The following is a 26,596-nucleotide window of genomic DNA, read 5'->3' as shown; positions in this document are numbered from 1 at the left end:
TTGTGGAACATGAATCAATTAATTTTATAAAGAATGCATTCAAACCCTATTGAGAACCTCACTGCATTGCAGATTGTATGTGGCAGTACCAGCCTAACAGTTCACCAAGTGTATATGAATAAGGAATGTATTCCTATGCAACCCAGATACCAATGCACAAACCTGAATGAAAATAGTTATGCCAGACAAAAAAAATCAAAGACACAATCAAGACTGTTTAAGTACTGGAAGCGATAACAAAGCAGATTGTAAAGTGATCTGTCACATTTATTCAGCCAATCTAGGTATCTTTGCAGGTTAATGGCTTCCCTTCTCATCTGTAACAACAATGGCTTGCATAAAATTTGTTGATCCTCTTTCCACAGCTCCTATCATTCCTCTTTGTTTAGAGATGCTGGAATAAAACTGATCCTTCTCTTACTGAGGATTCAGTTATGTTGTTTGCCTAATTTAATGATACATACAATCAAAGATGTCATTGGAATAGTCCAAACTTTTGAATTAGTCAATGAAATGCAGATTGGTGATACAATAATGTCAAACCATCATAAATATACTGAAGTAAAGAAGAAAATTGTTAACAGAACTTTTCTACTCACTATTTTACTTTCACAGGGAACATAGTAAGAAATCAACAGTCTAACCTCTTTAGATTTAGCTGAGATTTTGTGGCATTGAAAAGTATTTTCCAGTATTCACTTAAATTTTCCAACAGCTGGTGAATATAAAGTAATCAGAATATCTACTGGCTAAAGGCTACCCAAAATGCAGGCCACAAATAAAATTGTTGACAAATTTGTCAAATAATCAACAACTTCCCTGGTTTCAAGAAATATCAGTTGAAGTAACTTCTATTATCACACTGTGTAACTGAAATAATGATCAGTTAAAACATCAACAGAAAATGTATCTATCCAACAACTTCATGTAAATGGAGCCACAAATTTCAGGACACCTGAAATATGGAAGTTTGGATCCAAAAAGGACTAGAATAATTCCCCTTTGACACAAAAGCTGATCAAAGCTATAATGTGTCCATTTCCATTTGTCTGGGCATAAGACTGGATAGATAAGCAAGTAAGATGAATAGCAACAAAAGGGGGTCTTAAACATGACCCAAAAGCTTGTTACAGATCTTTGTTGCAATCCAATAGCTTCCTTGTCCATCAGTAACAGAAGAACAACTGGAATGCAATTTCCTGTCCCTCTTCCCACAGGTCCCATGATTCCTTTCACTTTAAGGCCGCTAGTTCTTGGAGGAGTTGTTCCTTCTCCCGCTGAAGTTCCAGGATGTGCTGTTTGTTCTGATCAAGACGATCCTCCAGCCACTGTAGCAGAGGACCACTAATGGATGACATCTGGCTACACAGATTCTTTGTGAAAACTAGAGAAATGAAAATGAATAGGCAGATATTGGTCAGACAGGGCATTTTAAAATTTTTAAAAACACATTGGATATATTCTACATAAATGAATATTGCTGCGTCCAAAACATAAATATCAAATCGTAGAAACATGTGACTAATTCAGAGCAAATAGGTGCAAATGAAAGTCTTAACTAAAATTTCCACAACCCAAATGTAGCCTGTCCTTATAAAAAGATGCAGAAATTACTCAATTTGCTTACATCTAGGGAGATGTTGAGCCAGTTTGCTCACATTTCTTATCATTTATTTTTAATTTGAACAAATAAGTATTAAATGGGAATATTGGATAGGATATAAATTGTCTGCTTTTGCATAAGATACCTCTTCCCCTTCCCGTTGTCCTCTTTTAATTCACTTATTGCAATTTATTTAATAATAGACCTGCAAAAAAATTTGTTGGAAAGCAGACAGTAACAAAGTTAGTCAGATTTTGGAATTCCTGAACAGGTTTGTCAACTCTTCTTTCTGTTTTGAGCTAACAGAAAGCTAACTTCTGTAATACTGCCCTTTAAAACCAAATAAATTTATTGAATCAATTTGTTCGTGAGGAAAAAAAAATCATGTTTCACAATACACAGATTATGCACATTATGGTACACAACTTCAGAACCTTCTCACATTCCACATCCATCACAAAATGCACCTATTTCAATCCAGGTAACATTTCCTCCTCTGTTCATATCTCTGCTCAAATTGCCACTGAAACTCCTAACCACGTGTTTGTTACTTTTCTAATGCTGCGCAAAATGGAATTCAACAAGAGTGGTATACTAGAAAAAAATTAGAATTTCTTTACCTGTGCTGACCTCACTATTGACATGTGCGTTTCAGGGGTGATGAGGAGCTGAGTCAGAAGGACAACATCCTGAAAAATTTTGAACTCCTGAAATTTCCTTCCCACTAATTATTCTTCTCTTCCACCTAGAAATTTAATTCCTGTATTCCACACAGAAAGCTGGCATTTTCCATCTCTCCCAATACAAAGCACAAAGGTCACCAATAGCAAGTGTTAAATGTCACATCTCTCTGTGCTGTCTCCTGTAATTCTGTTTTTTAAATCAGTGAAACATGTTTTTTTTTTGCAAAAACCTTTTATAAACACAGAGGAATGAGAAAAACAGTTCGTGGGTGAAATGGCTATCTTTGATTTCCACAGAGTTCCCTATAGCTTGCTTTTAACTGTTTCACCAGCACTCATTAGGATCAAAAACGTAAACATTCAACTATACTCTTCTGGTATAGTGTGTATATTATTTTCTCTAAAAAGGAGACATTGAGCTATAATCTACCTGATCCATTGTGAATCTTGGTTATAGGGTCCAGATGTGTAAGGCTGAAACAAAAGATAAAAGATCACAGATTTTGTTTATTTCAAACTTCTGTTGAATACAAACAAACATCGTTAACAAGATGTGAAGTAGATTAACAAATTTTATCCATACCAAAAAACAGGGAAGATCACAGATGAATCTACTAAAACACTAGACTATGGTTATTCTGTTTCCAATAATAGGATTTTGGGTCAAAATCCTGGAACTCCCTCCCTACAGCAATTTGTTGGTACCTACACCAAATAGACTACAGAGGGCTCAATAAAGCAGCTGCCAAGGGGCAACTAATATCATTTTAAATTTGTTTGTGGGATGTGGGTATTGCAAGCTAGGGCAGTAGTTATAGGCCATCACTAATAGCATAGAGGGCAGTTAAGAGTCAACCAATTGTTTTGGGTCGGAAGTCACATTTAGGCCAGACCAGGCACCAACGGCAGATTTGTTTCCATAAAGGACATTAACGAGCCAGATGTGTTTTACAACAATCAACAGTGATTAAACCAACTCTATTATTCAGACATTTATTGAATTCAAATTCTACAGCTGTCTTGGTGTGATTCGAACAAATGTCCCCAGGAAATTAGCCTGGACTTCGAGGGTACTAGCCCAGTGACATTACCATAACACCACTGCCTCCCATAAAAGGCCGAGCAATAAAGGCTGGCCAGGCAGTGAGACCCACACCCCATGAATGAATAAAAACACTGCAAAGTAAATTTAAATTGGGAATTTGAATAAGGAACAATAAATTAATTGAATTTTCTGCTCTCATGTGGAGGAATGACTCATAATTGTATGCATATGATAAATAAAACTGATGCTTGTGCCTGTTACAGCACTGTTACTGTATTCAAATCAGAGATACGTAGGTTCTTTATTAGTAAGGGGATTGAAGGTTACAGGGAGAAACAGGAGAATGAGGGTCAGAAACATATCAGCCATGATTAAATGGCAGAGCAGTCTTGAGAGTTGAATGACCCAATTCTGCTCCTTTATCTCAAGGTCAAATGCCACTGTATGAGATCAAGAACACCATCCAAATAATGGCTTCAACTAAAATATTCTGAGAAAAGCATAGAAATTTCATTATGAAAAATCCTTTGTTGATGTGGACAACAATGCGTTAGTTACAGCCTTGTAGTATTTCTTTGAAGTATAGTGGTTTTGATTATATCATTTAAAACAAAAATGCTGCAAATAAAAAAGAAGCACAACATTGGTCATCATGAAGAAAGAAAAGATTGGATATAAAACTGGACTGTTGGCTGCTCTTTCACCTCTCTGAGGGATTCAAAGTGTAACCAGACAGGTTCTTCAAAAGTCTTAAATAAATTGGGTTTGACAAATTCAAGTTCATATGTGAGCATGAAGCTTGAGAAAAAATATTTTACTTAGGTTCAGTCAAACAAATACAAAATCTGATGCAGATTTAGATTCAATTTCAGTTTAAGGTAGATTATATAGATGAGTAGTGTGCGAAAATGTCATAGATCATTCTCTTTTAAGTCTTGGTTTGGCACACTGTTGGGAAAAAGTATCTGTATCTGACTCATTGTGCAAGTTTTTAATTTCTTGATAGTGATGTCGGGTGCCAAAGGGAGTATTATTATTCTGGCATTATATTGTCTGCCTGTCAAATACAGTACTGTAAAAAGGAAAACAAAGAATTTTAAGTACAAATGTTTAGATTTTTTTTAAAAATCAAATCAGCAGAACCAATTGATTAACAAAACCATTATACAAATCAATTTTACATGGGGTGGAAATAAACTGATATCCTTCAGTCTACATTGTAATATAGATTCTTTTACAGCTACGACCTCAGTATTTTCTCTCTACAATGATCATGTGTTCAAAGGATAAAATGGTAGCAACAAAATTACATGACTTCATTGACAACAGCACATGGATTTTACACCATATCCTTTAATGTTTCTGGCTAACAAAAATTGATCATACGCAGATTTACAATTAATACTCAATCGACCTGTGAGGATTGGCTGGCATAGTTAGCTAAATGTCAATGGTGCAGATTCATTTCCTCTAAGAGCTGTGGAAATTCATGACCCTGCCTCTTCACTTTACCCCATGCTTGATGCAGAGATGTATCTTCAAGCTATTTGATCAATTGTGTCTCTCTACCATAAAGAGATGGCTATGGTCCCCTGTGGACTACGGACAATTATTTTGATCTACCATTAATAGTAGTTGTATAATAGCATTTAGCAAATTTCTGTCACCCTTTGCATGATTTCAGACCTGAAAGATTTGATTCTAATTTTTGATTAATGCCCAGCTCAACATTCTCCAACTACCAGAATTTGTTTCTCTCAACTTACTCAATCTGGCCCTCTTACTATCTTGTAAAGTTCCATCAAATCAACATTTAACCTTCTAAATTCTGGAAACACAACCAGATTGTATAACATACCCTCATGATTTAACTTCTGCAGTCCAGATGTCATTCCAATAAGTTTATGTTGCAGTCCCTCCAAGGCTATTATATATGCTTCCTAATGTGTTATGCCCAGAAATGTTCATAGTACTCCAAGTTCGATCCAACCAGAGCTTATAAAAGACTAAGCATGTTTTTTATCCATTTGTTCCTTCATCCTCTTGATATAAAGACCTACATTTCAATAGCCTTTTTGATTATTTTCTGTATAAGTTCATGACATTCTGATTTTGTGTACAGTTTGAAACCAAAGTTTCTTTGGACCTCCACTATTTCTACCAATTCACTGATTAATTAATGCCTCAAACACAAAAATGCATATCATTTCTTACTTTACCTGTGAATTCTTCTATATGCATCCTGCTCCTCTTGACAAAGGATTTTTGGAAGTTCCACAGCAGACTCCAGACACACTTTACCAATAGTTTCATGGGGCACTACATGGATAGGGATTTCTATTCGTTCATACCTGGAACCAAGTTACCAAAAGGTTAATGACATTCAGATGACCTCCTAACCTATTATCTTAGTTTATGGTGTTTGTATGATCCCAGATTAAATTATAGGCCTATCCACTATCGATTAATTTTGAGCATAAATCTCTATCTTGAAGTTTTCTCCAATTGATTAACTCATACAAAGTTCAAACCATGGCAGAGAATGATAGCCATCAGATCCCAGCCTATCATCAAAGTAATCAAACATGTGAAAGGATATATGCATGGATGGGGAAACTTTGCAAGCTTTCCATTCGCTATTTCCCCATAATAACAAAATTCATCACTTCATATTAAAAAACTCTTTATATTGTTTTCACCAGAATAAAAGGCTGCATTATACTTACTCAGAACCTTTCTGTGCCTGAATTGACTGGAAACAGGTATAGAGAACTCGGCCAGTCTGAAGAAAACATGTAAAAAGGTAAAATGTATTTGCTTAATGGTGTCACCTAATTTTCTATAGATCTCTTAATATAACCTGCAAGCCCTTGAAACTGGGCTTTTATGGTAGGAGCTACTACGAAGTCTGGGTGGAATTTAATAATTAACTATTCAAATACTATTTCTTAAAATTCTAATAGCTCTGCCAAGGAGCATGAGACCTCAATTAGCCTTGCTCTGGAACTCTCCATAATATGAGTTAGTAAATCTCCCTCTCATTTTTTGGTTACGTAATTAAATTTAAGCCAGACTGAAGGGATAATTGTGATGTTTCCCTCTGACAGCTGTAAAATTGCAGGAACAAAATTAGCTTGGAGCGGTTTCAACCAATGCTCACAGCACAAAATTATTGATAAGTCATATCAAATTGGTATATACACACATCAAGGCAAAAAGGCAGCATTGTCTGGGAATTGAAAACATTTCACTGGTGCAACAGATAGTAGTCTCTCTAGTTTGGATTTTAAAAAATTCATTCAAAGTATGTGGATAACCATGGCAAGGTCTGTATTTTGGCCATTACTATCTACCTAGACAATATGCTGGTGATCTGCCTTTTTAAAACAACCACAGTCAGGACTGTTAGGTAGATGTTTTTAGTAATAGTGAAGGAATGGTAATATACTTCCATTTCAGGATGTCATTGACTCAGATTTATTAATTTGGCCTGTCCCACAAAAGTTGCATATAATTGTTAACTACTAATGGGGAAAATCAGCCCCAGAGATTTTCTCTCACTCCACTATGAGGAAGCATTAAACCACCATGAAATGCCATCAAAAGAATGAACACACAATAAAATATAGAGGGACAGACCTTTGTGTTTTTGTCCTCAATGAAACAGGAGAAGATCAACCCTACAAAGCCTTGGTCCATCATCTGATACATGGCCTGAGTACGGACATCTGACAGAAAAAAAAGCAGGTTTAGAATGGTATTGATCAAGCTTTGCTTCTTTGTCAAACTACTCCATGTTAACTGCACTAGCAAGGAAACTAAAATGGACTCTAAATTATTTCAATGAAGAGAGCTTAACATTGATGATCTGAATTGGCACATTTGGACATAACTCAAATTTTAATGGCAAGGTGCATTCTTATTTTGTCCAAAAACCTAAGATCCCATCAGCCAACATAACAGGGAGGTGTATCTCCTATAGAAAATCATTGGAAAAGCCTAAGTATAAAATGTCTATCGTACACACAGTGAACAGCAAACAATCTTGTTCCTTTTTAAACAGAATTAAACTAAACAACAGGTCACAGGTAAGTATGTTGCATGAAAATGCTCTCTTATGGCTTAGGGGTAGATGTAAATCATCCAAAATAGTAAATACAAATGTGAAAGGCCTCTCAGTTTACAGAGCTCATAGTTCCCCTATTAAAATATCCAAATGTCTCTTTAATAATTTGACTCTTTTCTTCAGAGAGAATCTCTACAGTACATAAATAGGCTATTTGGCCCAACAAATTCACACCGACCCTCCGAAGAGCAACCCGCCCAACTTATTCCCTTACCACTCTAAATTTACCCCTAACTAATGCACCAAACCCACACATCCCTGAACACAATGGGCAATTTAGCATGGCTAACTAACCTAACCTGTACATCTTTGGATTGTGGGAGGAAACTGAAGCACCCAAGGGACACCAATGCAGACACAGGGAGAATGTGCCAACTCCACACAGACAGTGTAGAAAATGGACTCCAAAAGAATTTGAAATCACAAAACCAGGGAGGAAGGGGAATGTTAACAGCCCCAATCAGGGAACTCATTTTTTATGAGGTCCACCTGGCTGACGTTGATATAGTCATGACAGCACCTGCCATGATCAACCAGTGAAAATACAACTGAGGTCAGACATGAAACCTTCGACAGTCAAATGGTGGGCGACATGGTGGCACAGTGGTTAGCACTGCTGCCTTACAGCGCCAGAGACCTGGGTTCAATTCCCACCTCAGGCAACTGTCTGTGTGGAGTTTGCACATTCTGCCCGTGTCTGCGTGGGTTTCCTCCAGGTGCTCCGGTTTCCTACCACAGTCCAAAAATGTGCAGGTCAGGTGAATTGGCCATGCTAAATTGCCCGTAGTTTTAGGTGAAGGGGTAAATGTAGGGGAATGAGTCTGGGTGGGTTGCTCTTCAGAGGGTCAATCTGGACTTGTTGGGCCGAAAGGCCTGTTTCCACACTGTAAGTAATCTAATCAGAAAAAAAAGGTCTGAAAACACATGGGATAGTGTTAATAAAGTTAGCATTTTAAGCAAGCCTTTCATTATACACTGCTGATTTTTTATCTTGTTTACTATCAGGAGCAAACAGGATAAAAGTCACTGCTCACAAGGGATTTGTACTCTTTAAACTGCTCACATATGTTACATTAACTCCACTATTACTTGATACCCACCCAGTTCAGTCACACACTTACCTACATGTGAAGGCCATACAGTGATATGAGGGTGAGAATGATACCATCCTACCACTCTCATTGGGCGACCCGTCATTTCAGCTAACCTGTGCAAGTCGTCAAAGATTGTATGTAATTGAAATCTCTAGTACATAACCTTCAAGCGATGCATTTTCCCCAGAACACTGCAAACCCACAAAGCCAATGAATTGCAATCCTCACCAGAAACCTCTGACATCAAACCAACTTCTCCTAATCTAAATAATACAGAAAAATAACATTGTGAAAGTATATTATGATTGTTTCAAAAAAAAATTCTTATCTTGCCCACGTACTTTTCAGTTGAATGGGCAAAGAAATGTTTAAATTTACCTGTATCATATTTTGATACAGCAGCACAGAGGGACATTTTACTTTTTGCCTCCTAGAAAATTTTATTTTACATCTAACTTAAAAACGCATGTACAGACTGAACATTTTTATATGCTTATCTAGAACCATGAATTTGGGGGTCACAGAGTTAGACGGAGATTGAGTGGGATGTCAATTTGGAAGTAGATCACCTTCTTTGGTTTCCTTTTTATGAAGCAAATTCTCTAAAGACAATGTTTTTTATTTTCTAAAACAAAAACTAGTTCATGGGATGTGGGCATTGCTGGCTGGGCAAGTATTACTTGCCTATCCCTAATTGCTCTTGTACTGAGTGGCCAGCTAGGCCATTCAAGTGGACAGTTAAGAGCCAAGAACATTGCCAAGATGTGGAGTCATGTATAGGCCAGACCAGGTGAAGATGACAGTTGCCCCTCCCGAAAGGGCATTACTGAACGAAATGGGTATTTCTGATGCTTACATAATTGCTAGCTTTTTAATTCCAGATTCATACTGAATTCAAATCTTACCATTGTTGCAGTGGGACTCAAACCGATGTAATTTTTATTTTATTCATTTACAAGATGGTCATATCTGGCAAGGGCAGCATTTATTGATCATGCCTAATTGCTCAGAGGGCAGTTAAGAATCAATCACGTTGCTGTGGATCTGGAGTTGCATGTAGGCAAGACCATGGAAGGATGGCAGATTTCCATCCCTAAAGGACATTAGTGTACCAGATGGGTTTTTCTTGACAATCAACATGGTCATCATGAGACTCTTGTTTCCAGATTTTTTTTTATTGAATTCAAAATCCACCCCATGGTCAGATTCAAACTTGGGTCCCCAAAACATTACCTCAGTCCATGGATTAACAATCTAGCAATGGAACCACTAGGCCATCACCTCCCCATAATCAGTATGTTAGGGTGTGGGCTATAGATTACTAGGAGAAAGTGAGGACTGCAGATGCTGAAGATCAGAGTCAAAAAGTGTGGCGCTGGAAAGCACAGCAGGTCAGGCAGAATCAGAGGAACAGGAGAGTCGACATTTCAGGCATAAGCTCTTCATCAGGATCGTGGGGGTGGCTGAGAGATAAATGGGGCTGGGGAGGATGGTAGCTGGGAAGGTGATAGGTAGATGCAGGTGGGGGGTGACAGTGCTAGGTCAGAGGGGAGGGTGGACGGAATAGGTGAGAAGGAAGATGGATAGGTAGGACAGTTCAAGAGGGCAGTGCCAAGTTGGTGGCTTGGATCTGGGATGAGGTGGGGGAACAGGAAATAAGGAAACTGGTGAAGTTGACTTTGATGCCGTGTGGTTGGAAGGTCTTGGCAGAAGATGAGGCGTTCTTCATCTAGTTGTCAGTGGCTTGGATTTGGCGGAGGAGGCCCAGATCTTGCATGTCCTTGGTGGAGTGGGAGGGGAAGTTGAAGTGGTCAGCCACAGGGCATTGGTGCTGTTTGGTGCATGTCCCAGAGACGTTCCCTGAAATGTAGAAGAGACATCAAGAGCAACGGACACAGTAGATGAGGTGTTTGGATATGCAAGAAAATCTCTGCTAGATCTGAAAAAATCTTGGATGGAGGTGAGGGGGAGGTATGGGTGCAGGTTTTACACCTCTTGTAGTGGCAAGGGAAGATGCCAGGATCAGAAGGTGTGTTGATGGAGGGCATGGACCTAATGAGGAAGTCACGGAGGGAATGGTCTCTGCAGAACGCAGACAGGGATGGGAAGGGAAATATATCTCTGGTGGGGGGGGGTCTGATTGTAGGTGGCAGAAATGGTGGAGGGTAATGAGCTGTATACAGATTTTAGTGGAGTGGAAGGTGAGGATCAGGAGGCTTCTATTCTTGTTGTGGTTGGAGGGCTGGGGTTCAAGGGCGGAAGTGCAGGAAGTGGAGATGTGCTGAAAGGCATCCTTGATCATGTAGGAGGGGAATCTGCAGTCCTTGAAATAGGAGGCCATCTGGGATGTCCTGGAGTGGAATTGTTCCTCCTTGGAGCAGATACGGCAGAGGCAGAGGAATTAGGAGTAAAGGATAGGGTTCTTTTCTGGGTAGTCCAGGTAGTTGTGGGAATTGGTGGGTTTGAAGTAGGTATCCGGAGATGGAAACGGAGAGGTCCAGATGGGAAGAGAGGTGTCCGAGATGATCCAAGTGAACTTAAGGTCAGGGTGGAAGGTGTTCGTGATGTTGATGAACAACATCACTGTCAGTTCAGCAGTATGATTATACATCAGAGTGTCAGTTAGCTCAGTTGGCAGGATGGCTAAATTACGATGCAGAGTGACGCCACAGTGGCTTCAATACCCGTATCAGCTGAGGTTGCCATGGGTGAAGGTCCTGCCTGAGTTATGGTGACCTTCTGGTTAAACTCACCACCAGCTTTCTGTCTCTAAAGTGTAGACTATTGCAATTTTATTAACAACATATTTTCAGCGACTACAATCATTATTGCACTATTTCTCCAGCACTGGGATATTTAAATGACAAGCTTCCTTGTCCAGTCTTTTGATTCTGATAGTCTGAAATTCAGCAGAATAGATGCAGAAAAAAAAAGTTTAACAACAGGAGTCAACACCAAAATCAAGTCACTGCATTATCACAACAATAATGGAGTTGAGTAATAAAATAATGAAAATGCACTATATGAAATGAAAATGAGGGACAATGTACTTGTGGATCTGTGAACCTACATGAAAGGGCAAATTTAGATCATTAGAAGCTTTGACATTTTGGCATTGAATTTGTGCAGAAACTATGGATTTTTTTGGGTGGAAGTTGTCTGCTTTGTACATGAGCAGGTACAATGACACACGCTATTAAATGGAATTGTATCACAAACTGATGAGGGAGGGAGCTTTACTCTCCACTTAATATCCACTTTACTTTCCCATACATGGATTGCCTCATCTTGATAAAATATGGAAACAATTATCTGCTAATTGTAACTAATACAGCAGTTGTTTGCTAATAACAACATGATTGTATATGAATTCCATAAACTATCTCAATAATAATCTCAACTGAAAGGATATCTCAGCTTCAGTAGATGCTGCAGAAAGTTGCTCTGGAGAAATTTCCACTCGATCCTTCCGCTTATCTGAACGGCGAAGAATGATGACAGAATGAATGTGAACAATCCTGCTTGTGTCAACCTAAGAAAAATATGAGAGGTTAATTGACTTTATTTCCTTCCTACAATGTCAAAATGAACTGATGGCATACTGAATTAGGACATTAACCTTTATCCCTGGAGCCTGACAACATGGTGGCTCAATGGTTGGCACTCTGCCTCACAGTGTGAGGGACATGGGTTCAATTCCACACTAGGGAGATGCCTGTGTGGAGTTAACACTTTCTCCCTGTCTGCATGGGTTTCCTCCAAGTGCTCTGGTTTCCTCCCTCAGTCCAAGAATGTGTAGGTTAGGTGGATTAGCCATGGGGAATGCAAGATGATGGAGGGGGTTGGGGTGGGATGCTCTTCGGAGAGTCATTGTGGACTCAGTGGGCCAAATGACCTGCTTCCACACTGTAAGGATTCTATACTCTCACATCCAGCTGGAGGGAACAGATGAACATCTCTCTTTGCTGACTCTAGTGGGTCTTTGTTTGATGAAAACTGCACAAACTCACTTTAAAGAGCATAACTGTTTGGTAGTACAAAATTTGTGTATTGTTGAAAAATGTTATTGAAGCTTTTCATCTTGTACCCAGCAGGAAAATATTTAAATGGAATTTGAGGAAATGGCTGATTAGCTGGCAAGAGGATTCTGGTAACTTCTCTTCCAATCAGAGAAGTCATCTTGGGAGTTAACTGCAGGAACTACACTAGAGCTTATGAGGACATACAAGGAAATTGCATTAAGCTAGGGCATAAAGGGATATCACTTGAGAGTCCTGAGCAGGCCATAAATGTGTGGCTGCAGTGAACTGTAAGGATCAAATCAACAAAATTGGTGACTGCCATTTCTCATCTTTAAAAGACACAGTTTTCTATATTTTCTTGTGAAATATCTGAATGCTGTCAAAACATGAAGCTATCAACACAAGTTCAAAATTGCAAACTGCCAAGGAAAAGCTGAGTCATTCCAGGTGATTCAAGAAGCAAAGAAGAGAACAGTGTGGTGGCTATTAGGTGACTGAGTTTGTTCTCCCTTCTCTCAATTATGAACAATGATGGCTAACAGCTAGTTTCTGGGTTGAGTTACTCATTTGTTTATTTCTCAGGGCAATGCGTTGATTAATCCAAGTTAACCTTCCGGGTCTAAACATTTAAACAAAACTTGGCAATTATGTTCAATCATTAATAGGTGTCCTCTCCAAGGCAGTGTCTCTACCAGAGGCAATTTGTCAACCAAATAGTACTCTCCATTTATACGATACAAATGTTGATTTCCCTTTACTTTGGTCCTTCTTGTAAAATGCCCTGATGAGTACAAGATGAAATGCTTCAACACAACATCCTTGCTCAGCAATACTCAAAAGGAGACCAATATGGAAATAAAAAAATTAGAGTGGGGCAACACAGTACGAGGTATATAGAGGTCAATTAATTGCAGGAAGGAGAGACCTCTGTATCACATGCATTTTATAAATGTTCTGTCACAAAATGCTGACACTGAATAGCAAAATGGAAAGTGTTCAGTTTCCCTGCTGATAACACAATTCACCTCACTAAAAAAAATTTAACAGAAACATTATCAGATGGAGGGCATTTTGGTGTGTCTCCAGAAACCATTGTGCTTTAACCAACTTAATTATTTTTCTTTTTAAAAACAGATGAGCGACTGTCTTGGAGCCTAAATATGAATAGAATTACTAATGCAACCTAAAAAATAAAAACACTCATTAATTTTCTTCTTCTTCCAAACAACCTCCAACCAACCCTAATCCTAAACTGTTTTTTTGTCACTAACACCAGAACTCATTTACTGTTGTACTGCAACAAATAACTGAGAATCCATTTCTCATCTTTAAAAAACACAGTTTTCACAGTCAGCTCTATATTTTCTTGTGAAATATCTGAATGCTGTCAAAACATGAAGCTATCAACACAAGTACAAAATTGCAAACTGCCAAGGAAAAGCTGAGTCATTCCAGGTGATTCAAGAAGCAAAGAAGAGAACAGTGTGGTGGCTATTAGGTGACTGAGCTTGTTCTCCCTTCTCTCAATTATGAACAATAATGGCTAACAGCTAGTTTCTGGGTTGAGTTACTCATTTGTTGAGTTCAGTCAGTAGTGGGGAAAAAACCCACCCTGACATGTTGTTGAAATAATGGTAGCTCAAATCCATTTGCTGGAAGTAATGTTATACAAAATATTTGCTGGAACTATAATACTGAAGATCTACACTATTTGCTTCAATATGCCTTGTGGTATATGAAGAAATTTCTTCTGAATTATTCAGTGGTTACTTTGGATTACACGTTTGGAGTTGGCAGCCTATTTTATTTCATTTGTACATTATTTCTGACAGTCATTAATGATGTGATGTTGTCAATTAACTCACAGTGTGAAAGGGTCAGGAACAACATGGATGCAGAATGACTGGAAACAAACAGTAGTGGTTCATGGATGATTTTCAAACTGGAGAAAGGTTTATAGGCAGAGTTTCATAGAACCCCAACAGCATGGAATCAGGCCAGTCAGCCTAACAAGTCCTCACCAACTCTCCAAGAGCATCCCAACTGACTCATCCTCCTACCCTATCCCTGTAACCTTGCATTTCCCATGGCTCACCTACACAGACGTGGACATAATGGGCAATTGAGCATGGCCAACCCACCTAACCTACACACCTTTGGACTGTGGGAGGAACCTGGAGTTCTCCAGGAGTTGTTGTTAAGTGACTTAAAATTTTGTTGATGATACAAAACTTGAACATTTGTGAGGAGATTATAGAACTTCAACAGGACAAAACAGGTAGGTTGATGGTATAGGCAAACAATGACATTTAATGCAGAGAACTCTGATGTCATTCATTGTGGTAGGAAGAAGTCAAAGAGACAACATAAAATGATGGATACAATTCTGAAATTATTGCTGGACCATGAAAAGAAGGTGGGATTTGGGGCTCATAAAATTGTTCCACTGGAGACCCAGCACTGTAGCAATGGATTAAATAGTCCTTCTGCACTGTAGCAACTCTGTGAATTATTTTAGAACACGATGCAAGCAAAACCCAAGTGGTGCAGAGCTGGGGGATGCATAGATCCAATGATACTTTGTCTTCCGAAGCAACCTGCACTTGGCACATTCAGATAACCCATACACTGTATACCAATATTTCCTGAAAGTAACATTAATAAAATCCTATCTTCATGCTCGGGCACCCTATTGGAACTGAAGCAATAATTCCACAGGGATTGGATTTATATCGAATTTTGAGATTTGCTCTATTGAGAGAACAATCGGCTCAGTGAATAATCTTCGTGCACATTAACTGAACAGGACTAATTTGATGAGTTCAGTCAACGCCCCAGCACAGAAAGGGGTAAGGCGAAGGGACCTTTGCTGCGCTCCAGCAGCCTGTAAAGAGCATCACCTTGCAGAAGTGATGAGTTAGTTCCAGTAGACCAGCAGACAGTACCAGCTGGGCCTGTGCTAGTGATAGGATTGAACAACCTCTGGATGATAGCCCCAGACCCGAATCCTGAGGCAATGCACCAATTCCCACTCAGAGGGGAGAAACAGATGCTGAGGCTTCCTCATCAAGGGATGCTGAGACCTGGTTGCCGGGGGTAACAATGCCCAGCCCGTTGCTAAGGGGGGAGTCGGGTTGTCAGGGTGACAGTCTCCCGCCCGGTTGCTAAGGGAAGGTTCGAGTGGGTACCTCTCCGATACACAGTCCCATCACTTCCTCCTTCTCGGTGGACAAGGCGTGATTTAAACACACGAGGAACGCATCCGAGTCCAGGTGAACCCCGCACACTGCCATGTTCGCTCAACACTTGGGAGTCAAACCTAAACTCGCTTTAAACCGAACCGGATCCTCTCCCCTTCCCGACAAACATGGGAGGCCGACCGACTGACAACCGGCGCCGGGCGGCAAGCGCGCGCGTCGCAACTCGGTTCCGGGAACATTCCCCCGAGTTAATATTGTGCCAGCGGCGGGGGGTGGGAAGAGGAAAAAAATTACGAGTGATAAACGCAACTTTAAAATTTCGGCAGAGGGAGTTCGCATTGTGCACATCAATTGTAACATCGCGAGACTGAAAAGATGTTGATATTTAATTTTCATATGTTCATTGGGCGCTGAACACGAGCAATTTATGAGGTGACACTAACTCTCCAGAGCAGTTAAAGGTCTGAGGCCAGACAGGTCAGTTTGATGAGAAAGTACATCCACATGGTTATTGTTATTAGAGTTAGCCTTACAGCACTTTGATCAGATTCCTGAAAAGGACGGATTAAGTTTGTACCTTGAGTTTTCAGGAAGCTGCGTCTAAATAAGTCCCCCCTCCTCCCCTTAACGAATGAAACAGAAACAAAATACTAATCTTGATAATTGCTGATCTGCAGCCTGTAGGATACAGCAAAGTGGGTATCTTTAAACCAAATATTTTAGGAGTAGAATTTCATAGATGGAAGGGATTGAAAAAACATTGAGAATTCAGGCCTATCACAGATATCCAGCTTGTTCTTGGAAACTACATTCAAGGCAGAGTTGAAACCTTTTGGTACATTCAAAACTAACGTTTGAAGAATTGATGTCTGAATCGGCACATGACACGTAGAAGTATTTTAAGAAATAAATTTGGGATACATTTGCATGTTTAGAATATCTTCAAATTTTTTTAGACAAGCTCTCAAGAAAAAGTTAAAAATCACACATCACAAGTAACTTATAGTCCACAACCACCTGATGAAGCAGCAGCGCTCTGAAACCTAGTGCTTCCAATTTAACCTGTTGAACTATAACCTGGTGTTGTGTGTCTTTTAACTTTGTACACCCCAGTCCAACACTGGCATCTCTATATCTCAAAAAAGTTTTCCCAGCTTGCTGACGATGAAAATGTAAGGTTATAATTACACTGCTCAGCATGTTTGTTCCCTCTTTGTAATTACTAGTTAAAATATTTAAATTAACTGCAGATAATTTTTTAAAAAATGCCCCACTGCTTTGACTCCAGAGTTCCACTCCCATGTAGCGTCAAAGTGCCTACTCTTCCCATGTATATTTCAGAATCAATTCATGTTTCACTTCTGAGATGATGTAAAGGCTTCCACATGACTGAAACAGACACTGAGAAGTTGCAGTGTAAACGCACTTAGTTCCTTTTTAAGTAGAAAATGGAAATTACTAAAACAACTGTTACATGGAACTCTGTTGTTTATAGTGTAAACAAGTAATCTGGCTTCAGTGCTGACAACCTTGTGACATTGAACAGTTAGAATGGAAATAAACTAATTTCTTCTCATCTCTTATATAGTTATTGTACCTCATGTCTTACATTTTACATTTAGCCATTGAACATACTGTGTAAAAGTGCAAACAAAAATGCCAATCTACCAATTTATTTTTCAGGTGCTTTGCTATGTCTACTAAAGATCCCTGTCAGAAACAAGCCTGTGAAATACAGAAGTGCTTACAAGGTGAAATTTAAGTTTTCATTTTCTCCTTCAGTGTGCTTAGTTTGAAGTGTCTGATACTCATCATTCGCCCTTTATCATTTATCCCAAATTAGTTAAATTTTATTGAGACACTAAAGTCATGCAAATTTATTTGTAATATTATTGAACAGCTTCACATGGTGTTTGACATTTTGTCATTACAATACATACATACATACATAGAAACAAGAAAGAGTTATTTGGCCATTTGAACCTGCTCTGCCATTTATTATGTTCATGGTTGATCCTTTATCTCATTGCCTTATTCCCACTTTCTCTTCATACCCCTCGACACCTTCAATATCTAAAAATACAAATGCAAGTTTAGCTTGTCCAACCCTTCCTCATAAGTTAACCCACCAATTCTAGATATTAGGAGAAATTGAGGACTGCAGATGCTGGAGATCAGTGTCGAGAGTGTGGTGCTGGAAAAGCACATCCGGTCAGGCAACATCCGAGGAGCAGGAGAATCGACATTTCGGGCAAGAGCCCTTTATCAGGAATCATGATCCTGACGAAGGGCTCTTGCCCGAAACATCAGATCTCCTGCTTCTTGGATGCTGTCTGACCTGCTGTGCTTTTCCAGCACCACACTCTCAATTCCAGATACTTGTCTAGCACTCTGAACTATATCTTTTTTGCAATTACTTTCATTAAAAAAAAAGCTGACTGTCAGCTTCCAAAAAAGTTAACAGCATAACATACTTTTATACTTAACAATATAATTTTCTGTTTTTGAAAAAAAGAAATTGCTGATGTGAATATTTGGATTTGCTGATGTGAATAGCTAAATATCATGTTGTCTAGGATTTTATCTTAATATTCCTTCATATTTTGGCCAATTCTTTCCTCTCTCTCTCTTTCTGTCTTCTCCCCTATCCCTCCAAATCATGGCAGCATCCTGCCACATAGTATCGAGACTCGCCACTTACACTTCTAAAACCTGAAGTCAGTAATTTCATCACCTGAAGTCAGTAATTTCATAAGAATGGACTAAGAGAACACTTTTTACCTCCATCACATAGTTCAATTCATTAATAGTACTTGAAAAATTAAATCCTAGAGGAAAGTGGTTATTCCTTTCCATTCTGTGCTGCCAAAAAGGACCAGCTTGGATCAATGGCAGATGTTCCTGTATGAAAGCTGAACTGGAATGACACCTATGGTCTTTGAATGATTCCTCATTTCTCATGTGTCCTTTACAGCTAATCATTATCAAGAAAGCAGATGCCAGCATGTAATTGAAGAAATGCACAAGTGCTGTAAGATATATGCAAAGACGTCTGTTTGCTGTTCAGGGTTTTTGAAAGAAGAGGAAAAGAAAAGCTTACAGATATCCACTAATTGTCAGTGAATATAAATCCTTTAGTCATATATCACTTCTAAAGATTGCCAAAGTATTGCACCAGACTTTAATTATGAGTTACATCACGACTAACCATGAGGATTTGGAATGATGATATAATGAGCACAGCAATGTCTTTAAATCTCCTCCCAGTCAAATGTTAAATCTGAAGTGTACCGAATGGCACAAAAATTGAATTAAATAATGTATTCTAAATTTATACTTGACGATTGTCTGGATACCAACTATATTTTTGGTAAACTGCCAGTTATTTAATCCTAGAATGTGAATATCGTTTTGAAATAGAATGGAAGTAGACTGTGTGTGTGGTATTTCAACTATTTAATTAGTTCTTTATAAAGGTAGTCAGGGATGCAATAAGTGCAGTAATCGCAATCATTACAAACCTTCATAATGTACAAGAATGTCAGAATTCTATTGACTGATTTTTTTTGTTAATTATCTATTTATAGATTGATGCTATGTAATTCTGAATTCTATTTAATCATGGTCACATTCTGCCAGAACGTTGTCACTCATTGTCTAGTTCACTTTCACTGTATTAAGATCTAATAAATAGAAAAATATTACTTCAATCATTAAATGTTAGCAAAAATGGAAGTTTGAAGGGCTTTTGCCCGAAACGTCGATTTTGAAGCTCCTTGGATGCTGCCTGAACTGCTGTGCTCTTCCAGCACCACTATTCCAAAAAAATGGAAGTGGGACTATCTATTAATTTTGGTCAAACACAGTTTGAGCTTTTAAGGGTGTAAGAGCAAAAAAACTGGAAACATATGTACACAAAATGTTGAACACAGCAGAACCAGGTGAAAAAGTAGTTTATAAGACATACAGGATCCTGGGCTTCATAACTGGAGACACAGAGTACAAAAGCAAGTAAGTTATGGATGGGGCAGTTAGGATTGAGAAATTTCTTCACCCAGAGAATTATGGGCCTGTGGAATTCTCTGCTACAAAAAGTGGTTGAGGCTAAAACATTGAATGTTTTCAAGGTGTTAGATAAAGCTCCTAGGCATCAAAGGGTGATTGTGTTGAATGGTGGAGCAGTTTCACGGGGCCAAATAGCTTACTCCTGCTTCTATTTTCTTTATAATGGGGGATCCTTTGTAAACTATTAGTTTGGCCTCAACTGGAGAACTGTGACAAATTTTAAACACATTTCAGGAAATATTTGAAGGCATTCAAATCTGTTCACAAAAGATTCTCAAGGATGATTCCACTAATGACAGACTTCATTTGCAAGAATAGATTGGCAAAATTGGGATTGTTCCTATCATAAGTTACTTTCATATTCTTCAACAAACTGACACTGAGAAGTTGCAGTATAAATGCACTTAGTTTCTTTTTAGATCGAAAATGGAAATTACTAAAACAAGTTTCTTTTTAAATAGAAAATGGAAGTTACTAAAACAACTGTTACATGGAACTCCGTTGTTTATAGTGTAAACAAGAAATTTGGCTTCAATGCTGACAACCTTGTGACATTAAACAGTGAGAACGGAAATAAACTAATTTCTTCTCACCTCTTAGATAGTTATTGTACCCCTATTGCAATTTATTGCAATCATGCAATTTGCTGAGATGGAAAAAACATTTCTGTGCTATTTATGAATTGAAATGCAAATTGAGAGCGCAAACATAAACATACAAAATAGGAGCAGAAGTAGCCCATTTGACCCCTCAAGCCTGCTCTGCCAAACAATAAGATCATGACTGAGCTGGTTGTGCTTCAAATTCCATATTCCTATTTGTCCCTGGTAACCTTTGATCCCCCGCCTAACAAGAATCTATCCACTAGGTCTTAAGACCAACCTCTGTGGGATCTGGATTTGTTTTACTCACAACAATTATAACATCTCTGAATAGCTGTATAACTTCACTGCAGCAGAAATGTAACAATTGTTCTTTCCTGCCTGGCAGAAAATAAAACAGGAAAGGTCGCCCAACCGTGGCTCACAAGGTAAATTAGAGGTAGTATTATATCCAAGGAGAGGACAAAAAAATTGGCCAAAAAAAAAAGCAACAGACTTGAGGAGTAGGATCAGTTTAGATTTCAGCAAAGGAGGACAAAGTGATTAAGAGAGAAGAAATAGAGTACGAGAGTAAGTGGGTAATATCCATACTGATTTTAAGAGCTTATATAGATAAGGTTAGAAGTCACACAACACCAGGTTATAGTCCAAGAAGTATAATGTGGATAAATGTGAGGTTATCCCTTTTGTTGGCAATTACACATTATTATTTGAGTGGTGATATATTGGGAAAGTGGGAGATGCAACAATACCTAGATGTCCTTGGACACCAGTCACTGAAAGTGAGCATGCAGGTGCAGCAGACATGAAGGTTGCAAATGGTATGTTGGTTTTCATTGAGAGGTTTTAAATACAGGAGAAGGGATGTCTCACTACAGTTATACAGGGCCTCAGTGAGCTCATACCTGTAGTATTGTGAGCAGTTTAGGTAGGCTTATCTGAGAAGGAAGTTCTGGCTATGGACTGAGGACAACAAAGGTTTACCAGACTTCGATTTAAGGGATGGCTGGATTGATGTATGAAGAGAGACTGGATTGGTTAGGATTATATTCACTGGAAGTTTAGAAGAATGAGAGGAAACTCATAGAAACCCATAAAATTCTAACAGGACTGGGCAGGGTAAACACAGCAATAATGTTCACAATGACCAGGGAGTCAAGAACCAGGAGTCACAAATTAAGGAAATGGATTAGTCTATTTAGGGCTTGGATAAGTAGAAATATTTTCACCCAGTGAGTAGTGATCTGTGGGAGCTTCTGCCACAGAAGACAAAACATTGATTGCTTTCAAGGAGATATAGTTCTTAGCCCGAAAGGGATCAAAAGGTATAGGTTGAGAAATTAGCAACAGGTACTGAGTTAGATGATCAAACATGATTCAATTTAATGGCGGAGCAGGCTCAGAAGTCCAAATGGCCTACGCTTATTTGCTACATTTCTAAATCATCTTTCCCATAACAGACCTCAAGCTAACTGGCCTATAATTTCCTTTTCCATTCTGAAAGGGACAGGTTATATTTGCTACTTTTCAGTTTGATCCCTTGTGGGATCTAGGAATTTTGGAAAATTAATGCCAATGCATCTACTACCTCATTAACAACCTCTTAGGATCGAGTGGTGAAGTCCATCCAGAGATAGAAACTAAGGGGACTTGACAAGATCAATGCTGAGAGGTTGTTTCCCTTGGTCGAAGAGTCGAGGACCAAAGAACATAATCTGAATAAGAAGTCACCCATTCAAGGTAGAGATGAGGAAAAATTTCTTCTCTCAAAAGGGGAGTGAATCTGTGGAATTCTTTGCTGCAGAGAGCTGTCGAGGCCGGATTATAAAGTATATTCAAGGTTGAGATAGATTCCTAATCATTAAGGAAATCAAGGATTATGGGAGAAAAGGCAGGGAAGTGGAGTTGATGATTATCAGATAGAGTCATAGAGATGTATAGCATGGAAACAGACCCTTCAGTCCAACCCGTCCATGCTGACCAGATATCCCAACCCAATCTAGTCCCACCTGTCAGTACCCAGCTCATATCCCTCCAAACCCTTCCTATTCATATACCCATCCAGATGCCTTTTAAATGTTGCAATTGTACCAGCCTCCACCCCTTCCTCTGGCACCCTCTGTGTGAAAACGTTGCCCCTTAGGTCTCTTTTACATTTTTCCCCTCTCACCCTTAACCTATGCCCTCTAGTTCTGCACTCCCTGACCCCAGGGAAAAGATCTTGTCTATTTACCCTATCCATGCCCCTCATGATTTTATAAACCGCTATAAGCTTAGCCCTCGGCATCTGACGTTCCAGGGAAAACAGCCCCAGCCTATTCAACCTCTCCCTATAACTCAAATCCTCCAATCCAGGCAATTTCCTTGTAAATCTTTTCTGAATCCTTTCAAATTTCACAACATCCTTCCAATAGGAAGGAGACCAGAATTGCACACAATATTACAAAAGTGGCCTGACCAACATCCTGTATAGCCGCAACATGACCACCCAACTCCTATACTCAGTGATCTGACCAATAAAGGAAAGCATACCAAACATCATCTTAATTATCTATTTATCTGTAACTCTACTTACAAGGAGCTATGAACCTGCCCTCCAAGGTCTCTTTGTTCGGCAACAGTCCCTAGGACATTACCATTTAGTGTATAAATCCTGCTAAGATTTGCTTTCCCACAATGCAACACCTCACATTTATCTAAACTCCATCTGCCACTCCTCAGCCCATTGGCCCATCTCATGAAGATCCCGTTGTAATCTGAGGTAACCTTCTTCGGTGTCACTACACTTCCAATGTTGGTGTCATCTGCAAACTTACTAACTTTACCTCCTATGTTCACATCCAAATCATTTACATAAATGAAGAAAAGTAGTGGACCCCGCACCTATCTTTGGGGTACTCCACTGGTCACAAGCCTCCAGTCTGAAAAACAACCTTCTACCAATACCCTGTCTTCTACCATTGAGCCAGTTCTGTATCCAAATGGCTAGTTCTCCCTGTATTCCATGAGATCTAACCTTGCTAACCAGTGTCCCATGGAGAACCTTGTCAAATGCCTTACTAAAGTCCATATAGATAAAGTCCAGTGCTCTGCCTTCATCAATCCTTTTTGTTACTTCTTCAAAAAACTCAATCAAGTTTATTAGACACACGAATATCTCAGCAAAGTGCCCAGCAATCACTTCCCTAGTTTCCCACAGAGTTCTAGGGTACACTTGGTCAGATCCTGGGGATTTATCCATCTTTATGCATTTCAAGACATCCAGCACTTCCTCCTCTGTAATACAGCCATTTTTCAAGATGTCACCATCTATTTCCCTACATTCTATATCTTCCATGTCCTTCTCCACAGTAAACATTGATGCAAAATACTTGTTTAGTATCTCCCCCATCTCCTGCAGCTCCACATAAAGGCCACCTTGCTGATCTTTGAGAGGCCCTATTCCCTCCCTAGTTACCCTTTTGTCCTTAATGTATTTGTAAAAACTCTTTGGATTCTTCTTAACCTTATTTGCCAAAGCTATCTCATGTCCCCTTTTGCCCTGATTTCATTCTTAAGTATACTCCTACTATCTTTATACTCTTCTAAGGATTCAGTTGATCCCTCCTGTCTACTGTATATGCTTCCTTCTTTTTCTTAACCAAACCTTCAATTTCTCTAGTCATCCAGCATTCTCCACACCTACCAGCCTTTCCTTTCACCCGAACAGGAATATACTGTCTCTGGACTCTCGTTATCTCATTTCTGAAGGCTTCCTATTTTCCAGCCGACCCTTTACCTGAGAATATCTGCCTCCAATCAGCTTTTGAAAGTTCTTGCTTAATACCATCAAAACTGGCCTTTCTCCAATTTAGAACTTCAACTTTTAGATCTGGTCTATCCTTTTCCATCATTATTTTAAAACTAATAGAATTATGGTCACTGGCCCCAAAGTGCTCCCCCACTGGTACCTCAGTCACCTGCCCTGCCTTATTTCCGAAGAGTAGGTCAAGTTTTGCACCTTCTATAGTGGGTTCATCAACATACTGAATTAGAATTTTTTTTTTCCCCCCACACTTAACAAATTCCTCTCCATCCAAACACTATGGCAGTCCCAGTCATTGTTTGGAAACTTAAAATACCCTACCATAACCACCCTATTATCCTTACAGATAAGTGAGATCTCCTTACAAATTTGTTTCTCAATTTCCTGCTATTAAGAGGGTCCATAACACAATCCCAATAAGGTGAATATCCCTTTCTTATTTTTCAGTTCCACCCAAATAACTTCCCTGGACATATTTCCAGGAATATCCTAAGTACAGCCATAAAGCTATCCTTTATCAAAAATGCCACTCCCCCGTTCTCTCGTCTTCCTTTCTATCCTTCCTGTAGCATTTGTATCATGGAACATTAAGCTATCTCGTTGAATGACGGAGTGCAATCAATAAACCAAATGATTTACTTCTACTCCTATATCATAATGGTCTTACATTCACAGCTCTAGTTTGCTTAGTACCACTTCCCTAGTGATTATAAATTCCTCTAAGTTCCTCTCACTTCCACCCCCGATTTACAGCTATTACTGAAATGATTTTTATATTCTCCACCATGAAAACAGAATACCTTTTCTTCGAGAATTGCTGAAACAATGTTTTGTCAAAACTTTTCATCTTGTATTTATCAGGACATTTCATGGGAGACATTGGTCAAGTGGTGTAATCCAGAAACCAGGTAATGTTCTGGAGACCTGGGTTTGAATCCCACCAAGGCAGATGGTGAAGTTTGAATTCAGTAAGAATTTGGAATTAAAAGTCTAATGATGACCATATTGATTGTTTAGAAAAACCTATCTGGTTCACTAACGTTCTTCAGGGAAAGAAACTGCCATCCTGACCTGGTCTGGCTGACCTGTGACTTCAGACCTACAGCAATGTGGTTGATTCTTAACAGCTCACTGGGCAATCAGGGATGGGCAATACATGCAGCCCTAGTCAGTGATACCCACATCTTGTGAATGAATAACAAAACCATACTGCATGAGAGGAGAGTGCTGATTATTTTGCAGATAGACTGTGACTGGTAGAGGCATTGCCATGAGGTAGAACTTACATGTTGAATTCTTATGAATTGTCCTGATAAGTTCAATGCAAAAAAAATTAACAAAATGTGTCACTTCGTCAGAAGGCTCCGGTTTTGTACTACCAAATGACTATTTATATTGTGCTTCTATTTTCCAGTATTCTCCAACACCATCCTATCCAGTGTTCCCAACGGCCATTGCTTCATTATAAGTATTTGTTTACCGATGACTTCCTGCCAATTTGAGAATCTACTCATCATCCAAACTGGTCATAGAGACGTATAGCATAGAAACAGACCCTTCAGTCCAACCCGTCCATCCTGACCAGATATCCCAACCCAATCTAGTCCCACCTGCCAGCACCCGGGCCATATCCCTCCAAACCTTTCCTATTCATATACCCATCCAAATGCCTTTTAAATGCTGCAATTGTACCAGTCTCCACCACATTCTCTGGCAGGTCATTCCATACACATACCACCCTCTGCGTGAAAACGTTGCCCCAAAGGTCTCTTTTATATCTTTCCCCTCTCACCCTAAACCTATGCTCTCTGGGTAGACCTAAACCTCAACCTAAACCGACCCCAGGGAAAAAAACTTTGTCTATTTATCCTATCCATGCCCCTCATAATTTTGTAAGCCTCTATAAGGTCACCACTCAGCCCCTGATGGTTCAGGGAAAACAGCCCTAACCTGTTCAGCCTCTCCCTGTAGTTCAGATCCTCCAAGCCTGGCAACATCCTTGTAAATCTTTTCTGAACCCTTTCAAATTTCACAACATCTTGCCGATAGGTAGGAGTCCAGAATTGCACGCAATATTCCAACAGTGGCCTAACCAATGTCCTGTACAGCCGCAACATGACCTCCCAACTCCTGTACTCAATACTCTGACCAATAAAGGAAAGCATACCAAACGCCTTCTTCACTATCCTATCTACCTGCGACTCCACTTTCAAGGAGCTATGAACCTGCACTCCAAGGTCTCTTTGTTCAGCAACACTCCCTAGGACCTTACCGTTAAATGTATAAGTCCTGCTAAGATTTGCTTTCCCAAAATGCAGCACCTTGCATTCATCTGAATTAAACTCCATCTG

At 39.3% G+C, this 26,596-nt stretch overlaps 2 protein-coding genes across 4 annotated transcripts; one reads left to right on the top strand and one right to left on the bottom strand.

The window, feature by feature from the left end:
* Positions 1-216: 216 nt before the first annotated feature.
* Positions 217-15,965, bottom strand: brcc3 (BRCA1/BRCA2-containing complex, subunit 3). The gene is made up of 8 exons (XM_043704577.1): positions 15,762-15,965; positions 11,964-12,083; positions 8,579-8,666; positions 6,971-7,059; positions 6,058-6,113; positions 5,551-5,682; positions 2,717-2,760; positions 217-1,384 (listed from the first exon to the last, which is right to left on the bottom strand). Exons 1-8 carry the CDS (start codon positions 15,864-15,866, stop codon positions 1,233-1,235), a joined length of 786 nt encoding a protein of 261 aa, XP_043560512.1. The 5' UTR covers positions 15,867-15,965; the 3' UTR covers positions 217-1,232.
* On the top strand, positions 14,595-19,114 carry cmc4 (C-x(9)-C motif containing 4 homolog (S. cerevisiae)). 3 transcript variants are annotated; one of them, XM_043704582.1, is made up of 3 exons: positions 14,595-14,851; positions 17,457-17,524; positions 18,748-19,114. In XM_043704582.1, the coding sequence occupies exons 2-3, from the start codon at positions 17,467-17,469 to the stop codon at positions 18,894-18,896; spliced, it is 207 nt and encodes a 68-aa protein (XP_043560517.1). In that variant the 5' UTR covers positions 14,595-14,851; positions 17,457-17,466; the 3' UTR covers positions 18,897-19,114. The 3 variants fall into 3 exon arrangements, with proteins under 3 accessions (XP_043560517.1, XP_043560516.1, XP_043560515.1); XM_043704581.1 differs by lacking the exon at positions 14,595-14,851 and adding an exon at positions 15,762-15,845; XM_043704580.1 differs by lacking the exon at positions 14,595-14,851 and adding an exon at positions 16,053-16,250.
* The last annotated feature ends 7,482 nt before the right edge of the window (positions 19,115-26,596 follow it).

The sequence above is a fragment of the Chiloscyllium plagiosum genome, chromosome 15 (genome assembly GCF_004010195.1).
Source record: "Chiloscyllium plagiosum isolate BGI_BamShark_2017 chromosome 15, ASM401019v2, whole genome shotgun sequence".
NCBI classification, from domain to species: Eukaryota; Metazoa; Chordata; class Chondrichthyes; order Orectolobiformes; family Hemiscylliidae; genus Chiloscyllium; species Chiloscyllium plagiosum.
The sequence above is the reverse complement of the archived record's forward strand: the minus strand, read 5'-3'. Positions and strand labels throughout refer to the sequence as shown.